Source organism: Strigops habroptila, chromosome 6 (assembly GCF_004027225.2).
Source record: "Strigops habroptila isolate Jane chromosome 6, bStrHab1.2.pri, whole genome shotgun sequence".
Taxonomy (NCBI): domain Eukaryota; kingdom Metazoa; phylum Chordata; class Aves; order Psittaciformes; family Psittacidae; genus Strigops; species Strigops habroptila.
Window position 1 is genome coordinate 19,870,427 of NC_044282.2, and position 17,488 is coordinate 19,887,914.

Consider the following 17,488-nt stretch of genomic DNA (forward strand, 5'->3'; position numbering starts at 1 on the left):
CTTCCCCTTTTGCAGGACAGAATTCTCTGCCAACCACCACTATTTTAAAAGTATCTTAAATCCTCAGCCCTAAAAGAAAAATTGTTTTATTCTGATACAGAAACTAATTCTGTAAATGTATGTTTTCTGCTGGGTAAAATCAGAATTTCTTCCCCGTGTATCTACGGGTAAGGAAAGTGGCAAGTGCAGCAATTAGCTAATTTTAGGATTTTTTTTTTTCCTACAAAATTCATTAACAGCTGATCCCAGAATACTTCTGAAGATAAATACTAGTTTAATGAATGTAACATGTAACAGCAAGTTTGTCAATGTTGAAATTAGTCTTCAGGGCTTCCTTTTTATGTGGCAAGTCAGCAGTCTGCTGTTTGACATTATTTCTAATAGCCGAAGTCCTTAGGCTAAATAAGCTGGTAGAAGTTGCCTTGTAGCTGTATGTTGGAAATTTTCAAAATTAGTGTATCTGTGTAAGTTTCTAATTAGTCAATGCTAAAACATTGATGGTGGTGCTGATCTCTCCAATCTACTTAATTTCATTTATATATATTAAGAAAATTTACTGAGGTGTTCTGTGGTTTTGTGCTTGTCTTTGTCAAGTGTGGTAGGCAGTTTTAGTATGGATTTGCACAAGGAGCTGGAAAAAACTTTCCAGCAAATATTTTACATATATGCTGTGACAGATGGTGGTTTTTTTTTAATAAAGGAAGACTACCAAAGAGATATTTTTAGTCAAAACTGACAGGAAATTAAATAGGTAAGACAACTGGTTTAGGCCCATTAAGCAATATTTACATATACTTTCAATCTGATGGTCTGTTTTTTGAGTCTTGTTATAAGACCTGTAGCTGATCAATTTCAATGTTTTAACTTTAAATTTCATTTTGATTTCAAAGAAGTCTTACCTGGTACCTGTAGGCTGAGTCTTTTAAGAAGTTGGGTTTTGTGTTTTAGTACTAATTTGGAATTTTTCTCTCTGTGATTCAGAAATTTCTACTAATGCATAGTTGAAGTAAAATTGCATAGGAATCTGTGGATACGGAAATACATAAAAATAGAAGGTAATGCCAATGTTTTCGGGACAGAAGGTAATAAAAAGAATAACTGGCTGTGTCTTTACTTGTGCCTTGTACTCCTTGTACTTGAACTAAAAATATGTCCCATGCCGAAGACCAGATTTCCAGCATTTCTTGTTGCACTGCAAATGTAGTAATGAGAAAAGCGACCAAAAGTTGAATGTTGAGTAAGAATTTATCATGAATGCATTATCCTTATGCAAATATCTTTCCCAAAGACAATGTTACATGAAAACTTTTCCATCAGCTTTCTTACTCAGCCGTTTTCTATCTTCTAAGAAAAATCGAAATTTTTTGTTGGAATTCTAGAATTTTGCTGCTTTTCTTTAATCTGCCTGTTTCTAACTTTGTATTTAGTTATTATTTTCTTCCAATTGCTGACTGAAAGTAAAATCCAAAAATTCAAAGCTTGCTGATTTTGCAGACAGACCTTTAAAACTTTTCTGGTGATGAGTAGTAATTCTTATTCATCATCATGAAGCTGGCATTTGATTCCACTGAAGGCTGCCTGTTCCTTGTCCCATTGGAATGCTTGCCCATGGGCACATTGTTCCGTCGTATCTGATCCCAGTGACCAGTGAGGTTGCAATATGAGAATCATCCAGCCCCTATACCAAGGAATAGCGATCCACAATGCATTCTGCATGCACACAGTTTATTAGCAACTTGCCTTCAAAGTGCTTGAAGTGCCTGGCCACTATTCTGTTGTGAGGCAAGTGCCACTAAGCTGAGCTTGCTAAGGCTCTGGACAAGTCTCCTAGGTGGAAATGGTTCCTAGGATTGTAATATCGTTTCTGTATAAGTGGACTTTATGTGATGGGCTGTATATTCAAAAATGCCATGCTTGAAAAAAGAAAAGCAGATGTGAGAGCTGAATGACTTTCTCTTATGCCTAATATCTGTTTTTAATAACAATGGTAAGAAATTATGCTTCGTCTGGCTTGTCTTAATCAACCTGTAAGAAATGTGAAAATACAGAACATCTAAGATTTGTTTTAAATCAAGCGTTCTTCTATAATCTGTAGATGTTAGAGGTGGTGATAGTCCATTATTTTTCAGCACAGTAGTAATTGGCAATCATTGTATATATGTATGAAGTCTGGGTTGAAATTTCTCACACAAAACCCCCCTCTATTTTCAATGTCTTTGTTTTTCAGGTTTTGTAACTGAATCTTTTAAGCAACAGCTAATATGAATTTTTCTGTCTGTTACTCGCTGGGTACTCTATCCAGACAGCTTTTGCAGTAAGCCTGTAGCCAAAGGAAAATGTCATATTTTCCTTATAATTTTTGAAATTAATCAATCATTTTAGTTAGTTAAGAGCTACTAGAACAGAAGAAACTTGAGATCATGCTATGGGGATGATTCTTCCAGGGGGGATTGAAAACTGTGCCTTGTAAAGCAATATCAACTGCAAACAAGACAGTAAGTGCAGGCATAGCGATTAGTTGTGTAGGTGGTACTCTGTAAGCTAGACCAGCTGTTAGGCTATAAAGGTAAAGAGATACAGAGGACAGCCACTGGTTGGCTGAATTTGGTTTTCTGTTTCATGTACTCCTGCAGAGCACTATTTAGTTTGAAGACTCAAACAAGGTAGAAAGACTGTTCCTAGTCTATTTTTGTTTGCATTTGAAAACCAAAATATTTTCTGAGATTTGTAGGATCCCTTCCCACTTCATAGAAGATGCAGAAATCAAGAAAATGCTCTTGAGATGATAGATAGCTTATGATGTCAAAGTGATGCTCACTGTTCTGTACCTCGTATTTGAGATCACACTAAGTACCTCCAAGGCTCCTTTTAAATTCCTTATAGAATTGCAAAAGTGCATATTAGCTATTTAACATTCAGAGTAAAATCTTGTTTCAATCTTGAACCATGAGTTCAACAATAAAGATGTACTTTTTATGGCTGAGCTTTACTTGAAAAAACTTATGTCGTGCATCTCATTGGTGTTTAGCTTCTTTCTTGTTACCTGCTCTGGCAGATAGGCTGCAAGACTGCTGCCTGTGTCTCCTTGCTTTTTCCATATAACTAGCATATATTCAGTAGAAATCATTAGCATGGGGACCTTGCTTCACCTTTCTAGTGCAGTACGAAACATCTTGTCCTTGTGTTCCTAGATTGATTACTCATTATGCTTTCTTTCAGATATTAAGGCTATGCACATAAAATGAAATGCAGAAATCATCCAAACAAATATGAGTGACCATATATCATGCTCATCTATGTCTTTATGGTGACTGAGTAGTAGCTGAAGTCATCTGGGACCTTTGTTATTGAATGCAGTCAGGGTTGCCTTTTGGGCACAATCTGTTACTGACTTCAAGGAACGTAATAGTTTGGCTGGTATTCAAGAAACAGCTGATTGACACTCAGCCTCTCCAACTGTTGCCCGCTGTCTAGTTTATCTCATTATAACTTAATAAAAAGGCAGCTATGAACATCCACCAGATTCCTTTGCCCTGCTCAGAGGGTCTCAGCCGTTGACTTTTCAGGCCAGAATATCTGATAACGTATCAAATCTGAAATGCTAACATCTATACTGAACACAGAATTGTGCCCCTCTGCTACTTTGTGTGTCAGAACCCTCACAGATTTTTGCAAACAAGATTGCACCGATGTTTTTTCCTACCAGGCTGTCCGGAAAGGGTCATGACCTGGGTACCTATTGTCCTGAGAACCTGTTTGGGGTTGGTCTTTTTTTGTTTTTTACATGCTGTGTTACATATTGTTTAATGTTTTTCCATCAGCCATGTGAAGTCATTAACAGCATTCAAGTTACAGGCTCAAGTGCCAGGAATACGTGTCTGTCATTCAAACCACCGCTATCTTTATTTCAAACATAAATTTCCCTCTTGTCCCCTTGTTGGAATGAGCACTTGACAGGAAGTGGTGGAAGCTCAGTATGTTAGAAGTAAGTATAATGCCAGGAGAATGTTGAAAATATTTCCAAGAACTTCTGTTACTCTGGTAGTTTCTTCATTAAAAGCTAGCATTGGGCTATCATCAACATGGGCCCCAGCCTTACTGTCCTTCTAAGCTTCGTCGGCTCTAGTTGACATTTGAATGCTACAAATATAATCCCATGGACTGTTGGATTGGATACAACCCTGCTAACTCTGAGGTTTGATTAATGGAAGGCATTTCATTTGGAATGAAACATAATGGTTAGCCTCTTAAGCTACATGAATTCCTGGGAATGCATCACAGTTTTTCGGTTTGCCTTTTCTTCTCTAGAAGAGAAAGCAGAATCCTCAGCATAAAACCTCTGAAGTAGTTCTCCTTTTCAGTAGTGAATATTAGAAATTTCTGTGCAGCTTACACAACATGTTTGTCCAGAGGAGCAACACAGCTCATTGGGTGTTAGTGCTTCATTGCTTAGAGAGGCTTAAGAGTAGATAGGATTGACAGCTTGCCTCATAACTTTCTTAAGCTTTCCATTTTACGTAAATTGTTACTTTTTTTTTCTTTCACTACTGTTTGTGGAGTTTGATTCTTTATGGACATAGTCTGCAGAGTAGTAGCGCAATTGCCTTAAATATTGTCATGAGGAAGCCTGTTCTGTGCACTAGAAAATGACATGGGTCTCCTGTGACAAATATTACATTGTATTTTGTAAATCAGCATGCAAAACGACTTTCATAAGCAGTGACTTCAACATTGTGCCTCCAGCTGAACATCCAGGCATGAGACTGAACTGCAGTGGTGGTCAGGACTACATCAGCATTTAGTTAGGTACTGGAGAGTGTTGTGGATTTTGCTCTTTTGCAGCTGGTTCAGGCACTCCAGCCTATGTTGGTAACTGAAATTTATACCACCAAAACCCAAAACTACTGTAGGAAAGATATATCCTGGTGAAAGAAGGCCACTTTTACTTGGTCAGATGTTTTCTGTGCCTTGGAGCTTCACTTCTAGTAGGCATAAGGCAGTTCAACAGCTCCAAATTTTCTCTTTCCTGCTCTTTGATTTATACAGTCAGCCTATCACTATAAAGTGTGAGTGCTTTTCAGTGTAAGATTGATAGAAGTAGTGAGGTGGTTACTTCATACAAACTTTGGCAGCTCTTTCTCTTTTGAATAAGATGAACTGCATGGAGTTTTGTTTTAATTCATGTTTAGTCCCTCAATTTTGATCAGGATTATTTCAGTAGTGTAATTACTAATATTAAAAATGTTCTTACAGTGGAAAGTTTTGGGTTGTTTTGTTGTTTGTTTTTCTTAAGAAAGTAAATTTTATGCTGTTTCTGAAGATGTTAGACTCCAGCATTCACTTTATTGAAGTTGGATCCCAGCAAGTGGTATTTTTTCTTCAGCTCATACTGATTTTCATGAGTTACTATAGGGTGCAATTGCTGCTGAGATCTTTAATGATGTCTGTCATTACAGAAGTTCAGGTTGTTGTTCAATTTGTTGATTACTTTGAAAATTAGGCTTGAAAAACTCAATGAATGTCGAAGTTCTTCCGAAATGGTAGAAAGCTTCTGGATGCTCCCTGACATGTTTTTGGAAGACTAAACGAATGAGAACACAAAGAATTGCACTTCAAAGCAGCAGAATTCTGTGGTAGTTCTTAATATCTTAATTAGGTAGCAGTGTATTACTCCTATAGTATAAAAATATCTAATGATTAATAACATATTAATCTTGCGAGTCCTCAAGTTTAGTTATTTCTGCTCTTTGCAAACTTTTTCTACCTTTGTCTCCATTTCTACTATCAGTGTTAGGTGGTGACAAATCCTGCTCTTTAACTTATTCTCCTATTGCTTATTCTCTAATACTTGCTCTCAACAAATTAACTTTTGTCTTGATTTAGCTCTCGATGGTTGTTTTCCACCTGTGATCTCTGGCAGGCTTCTAGAGGGCATGGGAGACATCTTGTCAGTAAGAACAGGTCATTGCTTCTCATCTTCTCTTTTCTTTAGCTTTTTCCCCTCCGTCTTGAACAATGATCTCAGTCTGTCATGGCTGTTTAAAATGTTCTGAAAGACTCCTTCCTTTTCAGACAGCAACAAGATTATTTAGGTGATAATTCTCAAACTGCTGGTAGCAAATGAATACCCCACTGTCCACTGATCAAGATAACAAAATGGAGTGACTTTAACACATGAGTGTTGCAGTCTGTCATGTGTAATACTGTATGGGTTCAGTTCTTTTTGACTGGTTTGCTGTCTGGAGAGTAAGATAGGCAGTTTTACCTTGGCACTCTTCTTTTGAGCCCATAGCTCACAGGGGATGGAGGAAGGGATAGTGGTTTTACTTCATGACCTCTGACCATGAAGTATAATGCATCGTGTAACGTTACTGCCTCTTTGTATGGCTCTGCTGTTATAATTGGTTGAAATAGTTTTGATACAGACATGTTTTGTTTCAGGTTATAATGGGAAAACGAGTGGAAAAATACCTTTCCATTCCAAAATAAAGTATCATCTATTTCCCCAGCAAAACCCGTATTTTCTGATTGATGCTTTTCTAGCTTGTTCTTAACAGCTTCCAGTGATAGAGATGCTTTGGAGTCTTGTGCAGAGCTGAAGGTCAACACTGGATATGTTAGGGCTAATGTGTTGTTTGCCTTCAGGGGATGATGGGGTGGTGGTATGTGTTTGTTATGGTTTATGGGGGCAACATGGTAAGTCTCAATATGCTTACATTGTGTGTGATTCCTTGATGAGAAGCAAGCGTTTAAGCCCAGGTGCAGTTGAATTGAAAGCATTTAGTTCCTCTGTTCTTTCTGGTACTCCCCAGTCAATGAAATTTTAGCAAAGTTGAGACAAACTTCTGTTCAGTTCTTTATACAATTAAGCTATTTCAAATACACTTGTTGCTTTTGTAATTACTTCACACACACACCCCCCTGACTTAAGCACTTACCCTTGGAAAATACCTACTCTTCAAATTTACCAGTAATAATTTGCCACTTTCTTTTGAAATATAAACCCCATAATATTTTTAGATAATATTAGCTAAAATGTGGCACTAAAGAAGCAGTGAACAGCTATGCAAAAGGCAAGAATTAATGATCATTGTAAGTGAAGGCTGGGTAAAAAAGAAATCCATCATAGATTGGTATCCTTGAGGGCAGAATTGACGTCTAGCCAGCAGTTCCCTGTTTTGCAAGCTGCTTTTCCAATTTGCCATCATTGGTTACTCTATTGAAAGCAATACAGTAATTTATACTTTTCAGAGGGGTTTTTTTTTATGGTCTATGCAAACTGCCATCACTATACTAATTTGCACAAACCTTGTGTTTTTCATAGAAACCCTGAGGGCCAGGAGGCACATTATTTTTACCCCCTTATTTTTAATGGCGGCTTATATTATGAAGTACAGATTAACCTGAAAAAAAGGAATCATTGCTCTAATGCCCTTGGTACTGTTCAAATTTTTGTGAATATATGAAGAGGCAGCATAAAGTTATTTCAAGGTATTCCCAGAGGGCACTAGTCACAGACAGCCACAAAAATCTCTCTGTTAAGGAGTTGGCAAATTAAATACAGGACAGTGGGAGACCTCTCTCTCCTTTTTATAGTTAGAACAGAAATACTTGATTCCTACAGTGCCGAAGTCTTACTGTTTCACAGAACATCACATCAAAGTACATGATAACTTTTACTTGATTCCTGAAGTTATATTAGCACCAAACTTAAAGAGCACTAAGGAGAAATTGCCCTGTTTTTCTTCCTGGAAATGGAAAAAAATGAAGAAAAATTGTTTTAAGCAGTATTAGAAATCAAGAATGGGTTCTGAGTAACTTACCGCTCTATCGTAATGCTTTGATTTTTGACAAAATAATTATAGATAAGACAGAAAAGTGCTTTTAATGTTTTGGGTGATGTTTTTTTTTTTTCCACTAAAAACAGTATTATGTGGAAAATTGAACTTTAAATAGGGAACTGTGTTTATCTAACCTGCTACAGGAGAATCATTTGAAGTAAGAGAATCATTGGGCCAAAATAGTGCTTATTGATATGGAATTCTCTTTTAGTGTACATCACCGACATTGTGTGTTTGAATTGCATACGCTCACACACACAGAGTATACATACAAGTAATATAGACCAAAGTCAGTACTAGTGTCGTCTTAATTGTTTCTTCAAATTCCTGTTGTACTCCACATCTGTGATTTGGTTTTCTGTAGGATGTGACTGTGAAAATGCAGCAGGCATCTCTAGTTCACTGGGATGGGAATAATTTCCTGTTTATGTGACTTCTATGAGAAAGCATTGGTTCTCTTGATTTATCTGCTTAGATTGTGGAGGAATACATTTGCAGCATAATTTATATAAATAACAATAAATACACATAAATACACATAAAGTTTAGTCCTGAGAAGAGTTAAATTTTATACAAGAATCTCTTAAGATAAGTGAAGTTTTCCTTAATAGGCAAAATGCACAGATTTAAAATATTTCCAGCTGAAAACTTTCTCTAATTTTCCCTTTTTGTAATAGATAATCTGGCTGAATACTAGCAATGATACCCTTTGGGCTGAATTACTTAGAGTTGAAATTCATTAATTTGTTTAAATTCATTGTCAACAGTTATGCTGTTGCCAGGGATGGAAATATTGCAGTCCTATTTATAAATTTACATTAGTTTGGATAATGACTTATGACTTTGTTTTCTTTGTAGTTATTTGAACTGCTAGGCCCTGAAGGTTTTGAACTTATAGAGAAACTCCTACAGAATAGATCTCTGATTCTGGAAAGATCTTTGACTTGTCCAAATGATAACAGGTTCCAGACTCTGCAAGGTAAGTGACTACAAAATTTTTATTCCAAACCAGATAAAAAGTAGTTTTCTAACCACTCAGTTACATTTCAAACAGTACTGTCCATGTGTATTTAAAAAGCAAGACAAAAAAACTGCAGGGGTGGGGAAAGAGGAATATTTATACGGGCTTAAACAAAGAAATGAACTGGTTATATAGAGGAAACGAATACATATTGCATGTATTTATTTACTTTTCAGTTGCCTATGAGGTTGTGTAATTTTTTTTAAATGTATTAACTGTTGCGCTTTTTCTATGTTAATGGATTACTCTGGAAATAAGTTGATCTTTAGTTATTCTTCATCTGCTTTCCTGCTTACTCTCCACTTCTGTACTATCATCAAATGTAGGTCTTGGGGAGAAAAGGCACAGTAAAAACCACATCTGAAAAAAATAAAGTTAAGCTTAAGGAGGGATAAGTAAGAGGAAAAAGGGGGCTCAGGTTTTATACTGGGATTTTTGGTTTTCTAGGATAAGTTGCCCACACACAGTAATTCTTTTAAAATCTGATTTACAAACTGCTGTTTAAAACCAAATCTTCTCACTTTCTCCTCTGATGAAAATAAATCTGATTGTGACTAGGTCTTAACTTGGGATAAATCTTACATGGACATAGCACTGTGTGGCCCATTGCATGTTCACAGCATACAGAGTTAGAAAAATGTGAATAAAACTAGTAATGGTGGACTTGTGTATCCTCACAATAATTTTAAAATGCAAATAAACCCCTTTTTAATATGTTTGTCTTAAATGAAATGTTACATAAGCAAGAGTTTAGAAATTCACCTCGTACTGATAGTTAGTCTACACTCATCAGAACAACCATTTTATGTGTTCACGATTTCAAAGCAGAATGTCTTGTTATCAGTGAAACAAGGTTTAGTATCTTGTACTTTTCCCCCTCTCAAATAATAAAAAATACATCCAATAGAATCTGAAGTGTTATAGTTTTTCATCCTATGTGTGAATTTTAGTTACATAAATATTTTCTTCTCACTTAGCAGAACTAATATTTTGGAAGCTTTTAAGAATTTATTCCTCATTATGGCATCAGTAGTTTCTGCTAGAATGTGGAGGAAGAATATTTTCAATATCGTGTTTTTCAGACGATAAGAAAGCATTACTGATTTTACACTTTTTTCACTGATGAGAGAACCCTTCTTTCACTGTGGTAGTCATCAATGATATTGGAGTATTTTCTCTGAGATTGAAGATGCTCTGCCCTAAGTTCTGTTTATTAATTTTAATAAGGCTTTTTTATTATAAATTGATCAAAACAGTTCTTTCTAATGGGGATTGAAGTTTTATCTTTTGAGAATTGCATCTGGGGAAGGGAGTCATTTGTATCTGCAGAAACTTGGTCAACTTTGAGTATTTTGTGTCTAGAGTAAATGAGCACAAGTCAAGGAACTGTATGTGTACTGCATTTTTGTAGCTTGCTGTATTATTTGACCATTTCTTATGTAATCTACTTCCATGGCAGTAAAGGTGATTGTTCTCCTTATCAGACAAATCAAGTGACAGTTCTTTGCCGTGGTGTTTCCAGTCTGAATTAAATTTAGTGAGGAAACTGCATCCATTGTTATCCCTTTTTACACGAGAGAGAGAGAGAGTTAAAGCTACAGGCATGATGGTATTAATGTGGACATTTTGACAGTTTGTTAGAATTTTTTCAATGCTATTTAACAAGTTATAGTCACCTTATCTAGCATGCATGCTGTAAGATGTAGGTGTTTCAGTGTTACTATAGATGAAAACTAAGTGGCACAAATTGTTCAAAACATCAGTCAAGTGGGTTTATTTGATGAAAGAAGTTTTTGGCTTCAGAGTTTGACTGCAAAAGTACGTATGAAACATCATTGAATTGAGTATATAATATTCAGTCAAACCTACATAAACTAATAATCTGTTTGAAGATTTTTGAAAACAGAAGTTTAAAAATATTGATATAGTTTAAAAGAAAACGAATCTCTCCACCCCATTGCACATAAAAGACTTGGTTGTGTCTGGGTTTGGCCAGTAATGGCTTCACAAGGGTGAATGTGACTGGCCTTTTTTGGGTTCCCTGCTCCTCTAGATTTATTATTTACTGTGATTGTTCTGTGGTTCTGATTCTTCTTGATTCAGTCGGGCTGCTTATCCACATGAAGGGAAGGAGTACTTGTGGTTGAATAGCATAGGATTTCTTTTTTTCAAGGCCAGTTTGGACATAGCCTTTTGCAACAAGGTCTAGTATGAGGCATCCCTGCCCATGGCAGGGGGTTTGGAGCTAGATCTTAAGGTCCTTTCCAACCCTAACCATTCCATGATTCTATGATTCTTTTCTCATGTGTTTAGGGAAATTACATTCTGAGCATGCTTTCAATACAATCATTTTATCCAATAAATATACACTGCTTGTTATATGAAGAGGCTGTTCAACAAAAAGAGCCTATTTCATCTGTTTTCACACCATTCTACTCATTACTGCATGTAAGAGTAGAGATAAGTGGTGTTTCCACTGTTGATGAATTTATTATAAATACTGAAAGGAAAAAAAGACCCTTCCATTTGCTGGTAGCCCATCCTCTTGCTTTGGGATGAAGAAGTTTTGCTTAATGATGGTAACTTTAAATGTCCTATTGGGACAAGAACTGGTACTTGTTTTATTTTCTTGAAGCCAACTGCTGCACTATCACCTACACAAAGTGAAGCAATCTTTAAAGACATATGCCACCACCCCACCCCTCACAAACCAAAAACCAAAACAAACAAAAACCCCCACCAAAACCCAACCAAACTTCAAAAAAACCAAACCTTTAAAAGAAAACTGAGGAAAACAAAGATGGGATCCAATACTTATGGAGATGCATGCATGTTGTTATATTGCAGAACAGTGCAAGAAGTTTATAGGAGAAAATGCTAAGCCCAATTATGGTTGTCAAGTTACAATTCAGTCTGAACAAGAAAAGCTGTTAATGAAACAATATCGTCGGGAGGAAAAGCGAAATGCCAGAAAAGAGAAACAAACTGGGGAAGATGGAGAAGTTTCTGGAGAAGGACTAACGTGCTTTGATCCCAAAGAGCTGCGGATGCAAAGGTAATAAATGACAACAGATGAGAAATACTTCTGTTGTAATTGCTACTTCAACATATCATAATCATTTATTTTATTTAATTTGCTTTGGTAATTACATGATTCTGACTTCAAGTCATGTTTTATTACAAGTGAAGAAATTTTTTAGATATGAAAACCTAATTTTCAGGGAAAGCATGAAGATTCTTATTAAGCAGATCACTGCTTCATCTCATCTATGTGGGTAGATGCAGATTAGAGGGGTAGACTATCTTTCTTAGTTCCTGTACACACACTATGTGCTTAAGATTTATGAAGTCTGTACTAAATCTATCATAACTATCTTTCTTTTTTTCTTCCCAAGATTAATGGGTACTATTTTCCATGTTGTCAGCTAAAGGTAATGGGAAGAGTAGAGGAGGGAGAGGATAAGGAGCAAAAAAGCTGTTGTATTTCATCTTGAGAAAAATATAGTGGGTTTGGTATCTAACAGTGAATACATGTTGCCGTATTGCTTAAAAAGAGGAAAAACTGTGTTTAGGAAAGCCTTGCACTTACTGGATTGCACTTGTGATTTTTATCAAAACAGTGTGTTATCAGGATTTGGTTTAACTGATACCAGCGAATAACGCTGTAAAATTCCTTTGTAGATTATTTTATGCGATGTTTTTTTCCTTAACTTCCCACAGCTCTTGCTCTGACTTCAATACACCACATTCAGGTTTTGTAATGGCTGCCTAAAAGAAGCAGACTTATTGCAGTTATCTTTCTGCCCACAGAGAGCTAGCACTTTTGAATGCTCGAAGTATGCCAGTCCTAGGTAGACAGAGAGAGATGGAGTTTGAAAAAATTCATTATCCGCATGTTTATGATTCCCGAGCTGAAGCTATGAAAACATCAGCATTCATTGGAGGTGCAAAGGTACGTGCTTGGTGCATGACCCTTTGTGAACAGTACATCTTTCCCAGTGAATTATGTGGAGCAGGGTTCCCTTTGTTCCCTTAGAGATTCTCCTTATCAGTTCAATGTATGGAAATGGTGCTTGTTTGCAGAAGGTTTTGAACACTTTCATATATTCTGGTTCTGACTAGAAGAAGTCTAGAATCTCATTCTTAACTAACATATTTGGTTTTGTTTCTAGGGTCACTGAAATCATTAAAATACTATTTTTCTCTTTCTGTTTTTGCAAACCATTGAATTAACTTTAACAAAAGGAATGCTTTATGACATTCTTTTTTGTCTTTTGAGGACTATTTTCTGAGTAGTAAAATGATTTTTTTCCATTTTGTGGGTTCAGTGCTATCTATAAAATGAATCAGTGAGAATTGCTTTTATTTTGTATTCATTTTGTGAAGGAAAGTAATAAATTATTGTTAAAAGTGGGTTATGCATAATGACACTTTCTGTTTTCACACTTCCAGTTAATTTTCCTGAAATATTCATTTAGGTGTTCTTACCAGAGGCAGTTCAGAGAGAAAACAATAAAATGTATGAAGAGGTAAAGATCCCACATAGTGAACCAATGCCTATTGGTATTGAAGAGAAAATTGTTTATATTAAAGACTTAGATGAGGTAAGTAAACCTTTTCAAAGATGCTAAATTAGTTTTTATTTTCTATTACAAAAATTTAAATGAAAAAGATTACCAGTTAATATTGTGATAGATGATGTGTAAATGGAGCCAGTTAGTTTCTTTGGTACTGATTTTGAGAATATTTATCAGGGTATGTAGTTCAGTGATGTAATCCAATTCATGATGACTCAGATTCAAGAAATTCTTGTTCTAACTACTTGTTCATGAGTTGCAATTCTCAAGTCCTTTGACATTACCTGTTCAACTATTTACAGTTTTGAGCTGTAATCTGAATCACTAAAATTAAAAGATTATGGCTATTCTGTTCTCTTTCTGGAAGACGACATGGATAAGTGAGCCGGGGCTTCTTCATCCTGACTTGTACAGGTTGGCTTGTGACTGCACAGCACTATTTTGCAGTCCATCACACTAGTTTTAGAGTATGATGCAGTTGTTAGAAGTGTTGAGTTATGGCGTGTCAGACTATATGGGGTGCAAAACCTTCTGGAATAGTGCTTCTTTAAGCAGAAAGTGGCAAATCATTATTAGCAAAACTTTACTGATAGAAAGTAGAGGGCAGGAAGGAAAAATGCAGGCAAAACTAACATTTTAATTTTTACTGATTTAAACAGTGAAAAAGCTGAGGTAAGAGCACTAGATTTGTTGTTAGTATTCACAGTTTAGAACTTGCAGTGCTCCATCATGTGCACCTGCTCACTCCTCATTGTATGGGTCAAATCTGCTGTTGAATGGAAGATTTTCTATTGATTTAAACAGGGACATAAAGAGCGAGGTGCGTGTATGTGTGAAGAAAGTTTTATGTTTCATAGTTCTTCAGCAGCATACAACATGGAAAAATGTTTCCCCTTTTTTTCCTGTGGGAAAACAGGAAACGAAAATATAAATCTAATACCAGTTACTCAGAGCACTTTATTGGGATTCTGAGTAAAGATTGTCTTACATAGAAGTTTAACTCCTTTAAAACGGAAGACAGTTTAATTTTAGAATATGAATCTATGCTTTTCTGCTTGGGTGACAGTACCTAATGTCATGTTTATGAAGTTACTGACAGTTTAACTAGATAGAAAAGTTGAGCCACTGCAGCTATAAAATGTAACATTTTATATGGTAATTTTCAGCCTGACAGCTTTTTGCAATGAAGTGCCTTTCTCCTAAGCTAAATACTACCTACTGATCTGTTAGCTTTTTACAAGAAGTACCAATATTTCAACAGACAGTAACTTGTTTCAGAAAAAAATATAGTTCAGAGGGAAAAATAAATACCTAAAAGAAATGGTGTGCAGATTTTTACGCGTATTATTTTTAAAATGAATGCTGCAAAATTAGTTACACAAATCTCACAAATAGTGTATCTCCTTTTTAAATTGTGTATCATCAAGAGGTGTACTTTACAGTTTCACAGTGAAATTCTGAAATAGCAACAATCTTCTTCAAAAGATTTCCTGTTACATCAGATCAACTGAGAGGGTCAACAGCAAATACAATCTTGAATGTTTGAATGCCTATGTGCTTAATTCGGATATTGGTTTGCAGGAGAAGATGACAATTTTATGAATAGTTTGTCCAGCTGCAGGACTTGTCAGATTCCTGTTTCATTTGCGAGACTCATAGATTTTGATCTTGTTGCATAGCACCTTTTTCTCAATGAGGTAAAGAGTCTGAAATTGCCAATGGTTGTGTTAGGATATATCTGGCTGAGATTTAAGTGTCTTGGTTAGAGCAAAATTTCTTTTTGCCTTCTCTGTATGGCTGGTTTAGATCTCTTAAGTGCATAAAATTTTAGTTGATGCTTAAAATTTTTGACAATTAAGTCAGTTTAGAGGGCAAGAAGTTTTTCTGTCAATATATTTTATTCTTTTTGGTGAACTGGTGTAAGCAAGAGCAGCAAAATAATATTTTTTTAGCTGTTTTCCTAGCATATATAGGTGCTTATAAGATAGCTCTCTTACATCTCTGAATATGTAAAATATAAACAGATGGGCAAGAAGTGACGGTAAATATAATGGTAGATAGTTCATAGCAGCATCTAAAAGGCATCAAAAGGAAGTTGAAAGTTTTGCTACTGTTGACTATTATGAAATACCATTAGTGGTGGGGTTTTGCTCTGAGACATTGAGGTGGTCTAAACATAGAGACTAAGATTTAATGCAACCCACAATGACAAAGATCCCCAGGGAAAAAAAGCACAGAACAACCAAATTGTCTATTGTTGCTGTTACAAGGGTATTTATCACAGCTCTCCAAGTGCTTGCTGTTTTATGGAGAAATCCTGATGTCTTTAAAAATTATAAATATTCTTCTACGAGTTTGTTTAGTTTTCATCTGTTCTCCATTTCATCAGTCCCATGTCTGTTACACTTAGGTGAATTTCTTGCCTTGCTGCAGGCCAGCTCTGACTGTTTCCCTGCCTCAGGTACTACACATTTATTAGTCTCAGCAATCAAAGAAAGAAAATCTTGGGTTTCTAGGGTGCTTCTCCATGTAAAATTATTTTTTCACATCCAGAAAATAGATCACTTGTCTACTTTCCCAGAATAGTTCTGCTGACTTTTAGATTCAGGCTTAAGCTCTTAAGTTCTCATTTGCCACAGAGCCACCGTGAGGAGGAGGAGAAGGAGGTGGGGCAGGTGGGAGCCCCAGGTAATAAGTTCAGTGGGGGATGGGAGTCCTCCTCAGCTCTTAAAGTTGTTAGGGTATCAGCTTGCTGGGGAGAGGCCAGCTGTTATAACTGGTGGTTGGTAACCTCTCCAGAACTTTTTTGCTACACAATAATGATTGAAGACGGTGATCTCCTTGGTTTGTAATATACTTTTTTTTGGCAGTAGGCTCTGTGCTGTAAGGTCTAGCTTTCTTTTGCTTGCTATGAGAAGCTGTGACTAGATGGCAGAATTTAAAATGGGTTTGCACTACAGAAGATTTTGACCTTTCCATCTAAACACTTGCCGTCATTGACATCTGTGGGACATGCAAGTCATTGGTTCAGATACAGAATACAGCAATTTTTGTACTATTAGAAAATTTCGTAGGCCGCATTTTGGGTTCTTCTTCACTTGGTACCTACCTTGCCAAGTGTGAAGAGGGTAGGTAGTCAGGAAGATGACTATACAGCTGACATTCTAGCTTCTTGTGTTATAAAGGGAAGTGCACTTCTACTTAGATTTCATCTATGGAAAGTTTTTTAATGGCTGGTATAGGTTTCTTTTTAAGAGAAAGAAATTTATATGCCAATGATAATGTAAAGAATCCTGTATCTTGATTTGAAAATTTCCAGTGGTCCTTTTCATTCAAGGTTAAAAACCTGAATTGCATCTATTTTCCCAAAGGACTGAAGCGAACCGCACTATGAAATGTGACCAATAAGCAAGAGCATAAGAACAGTAGCAATACAAAATAACATTAGTTTTTCACTAATGGTTTGTATTTGGTGCGTTGACAATAGCAGATCTGGGAATGAGATGAGAGATGAGAGAAATGTATTTCTCTAAGTACTAATTCTAACAAACCACGTTTTAAACATATATAGACTCTTTTTTTTTCTTAATTTTTCTTTTGTACAAATATAAGACAAAATGACAAAACTTCTATGCACCAATGCCAAAGGGAGCAGCAATGCCTTTGAACTAGCACAGAGATTAACATGAGGTTCTTATTTATAGGATTGGCAGCATAGTCAGGATGCACCTTCTACTGCACTCCAGAATGAAGGAGTAACATATTTCAGCTAGGTTTCACACTATATTATCTGAAATCTTACAGCTAGTGTTTTCAAAGTAAGTATTTAGTTTAGTTAGAGTTTCATTGCAAAGGGTCAGAACTTTTCTAAAGATTTTAACTTCATGATTAATTAAATTACTCCATAGGCAGATTTTGCTGAAGTGTTGTGGAATCAGTGCCTGGAAGAATACAAATGCTAAGATGAAACTCATTATATAAACTGACAAAGATCCAAATGTTTGTAGCTACCTTTCCTACCTAATCCCATTATGCACTGCAGATATGAG

At 36.0% G+C, this 17,488-nt stretch overlaps 1 protein-coding gene across 10 annotated transcripts in view; it reads left to right on the forward strand.

Annotated features, from left to right (window-relative positions):
* The window catches only part of ASCC3 (activating signal cointegrator 1 complex subunit 3), a 283,374-nt gene that overhangs the window by 48,440 nt on the left and 217,446 nt on the right, over window positions 1-17,488 (forward strand). For all 10 annotated transcript variants that reach the window (XR_003991912.1, XM_030489984.1, XM_030489983.1 and 7 more), the window contains 4 exons: window positions 8,700-8,820; window positions 11,710-11,917; window positions 12,673-12,814; window positions 13,341-13,466. Coding sequence is in view for 9 of the 10 variants with exons in the window: in XM_030489984.1 (XP_030345844.1) it covers window positions 8,700-8,820; window positions 11,710-11,917; window positions 12,673-12,814; window positions 13,341-13,466 (597 nt within the window). In the remaining variant the exon portion in view is untranslated. The remainder of the gene's footprint in view (window positions 1-8,699; window positions 8,821-11,709; window positions 11,918-12,672; window positions 12,815-13,340; window positions 13,467-17,488) is intronic.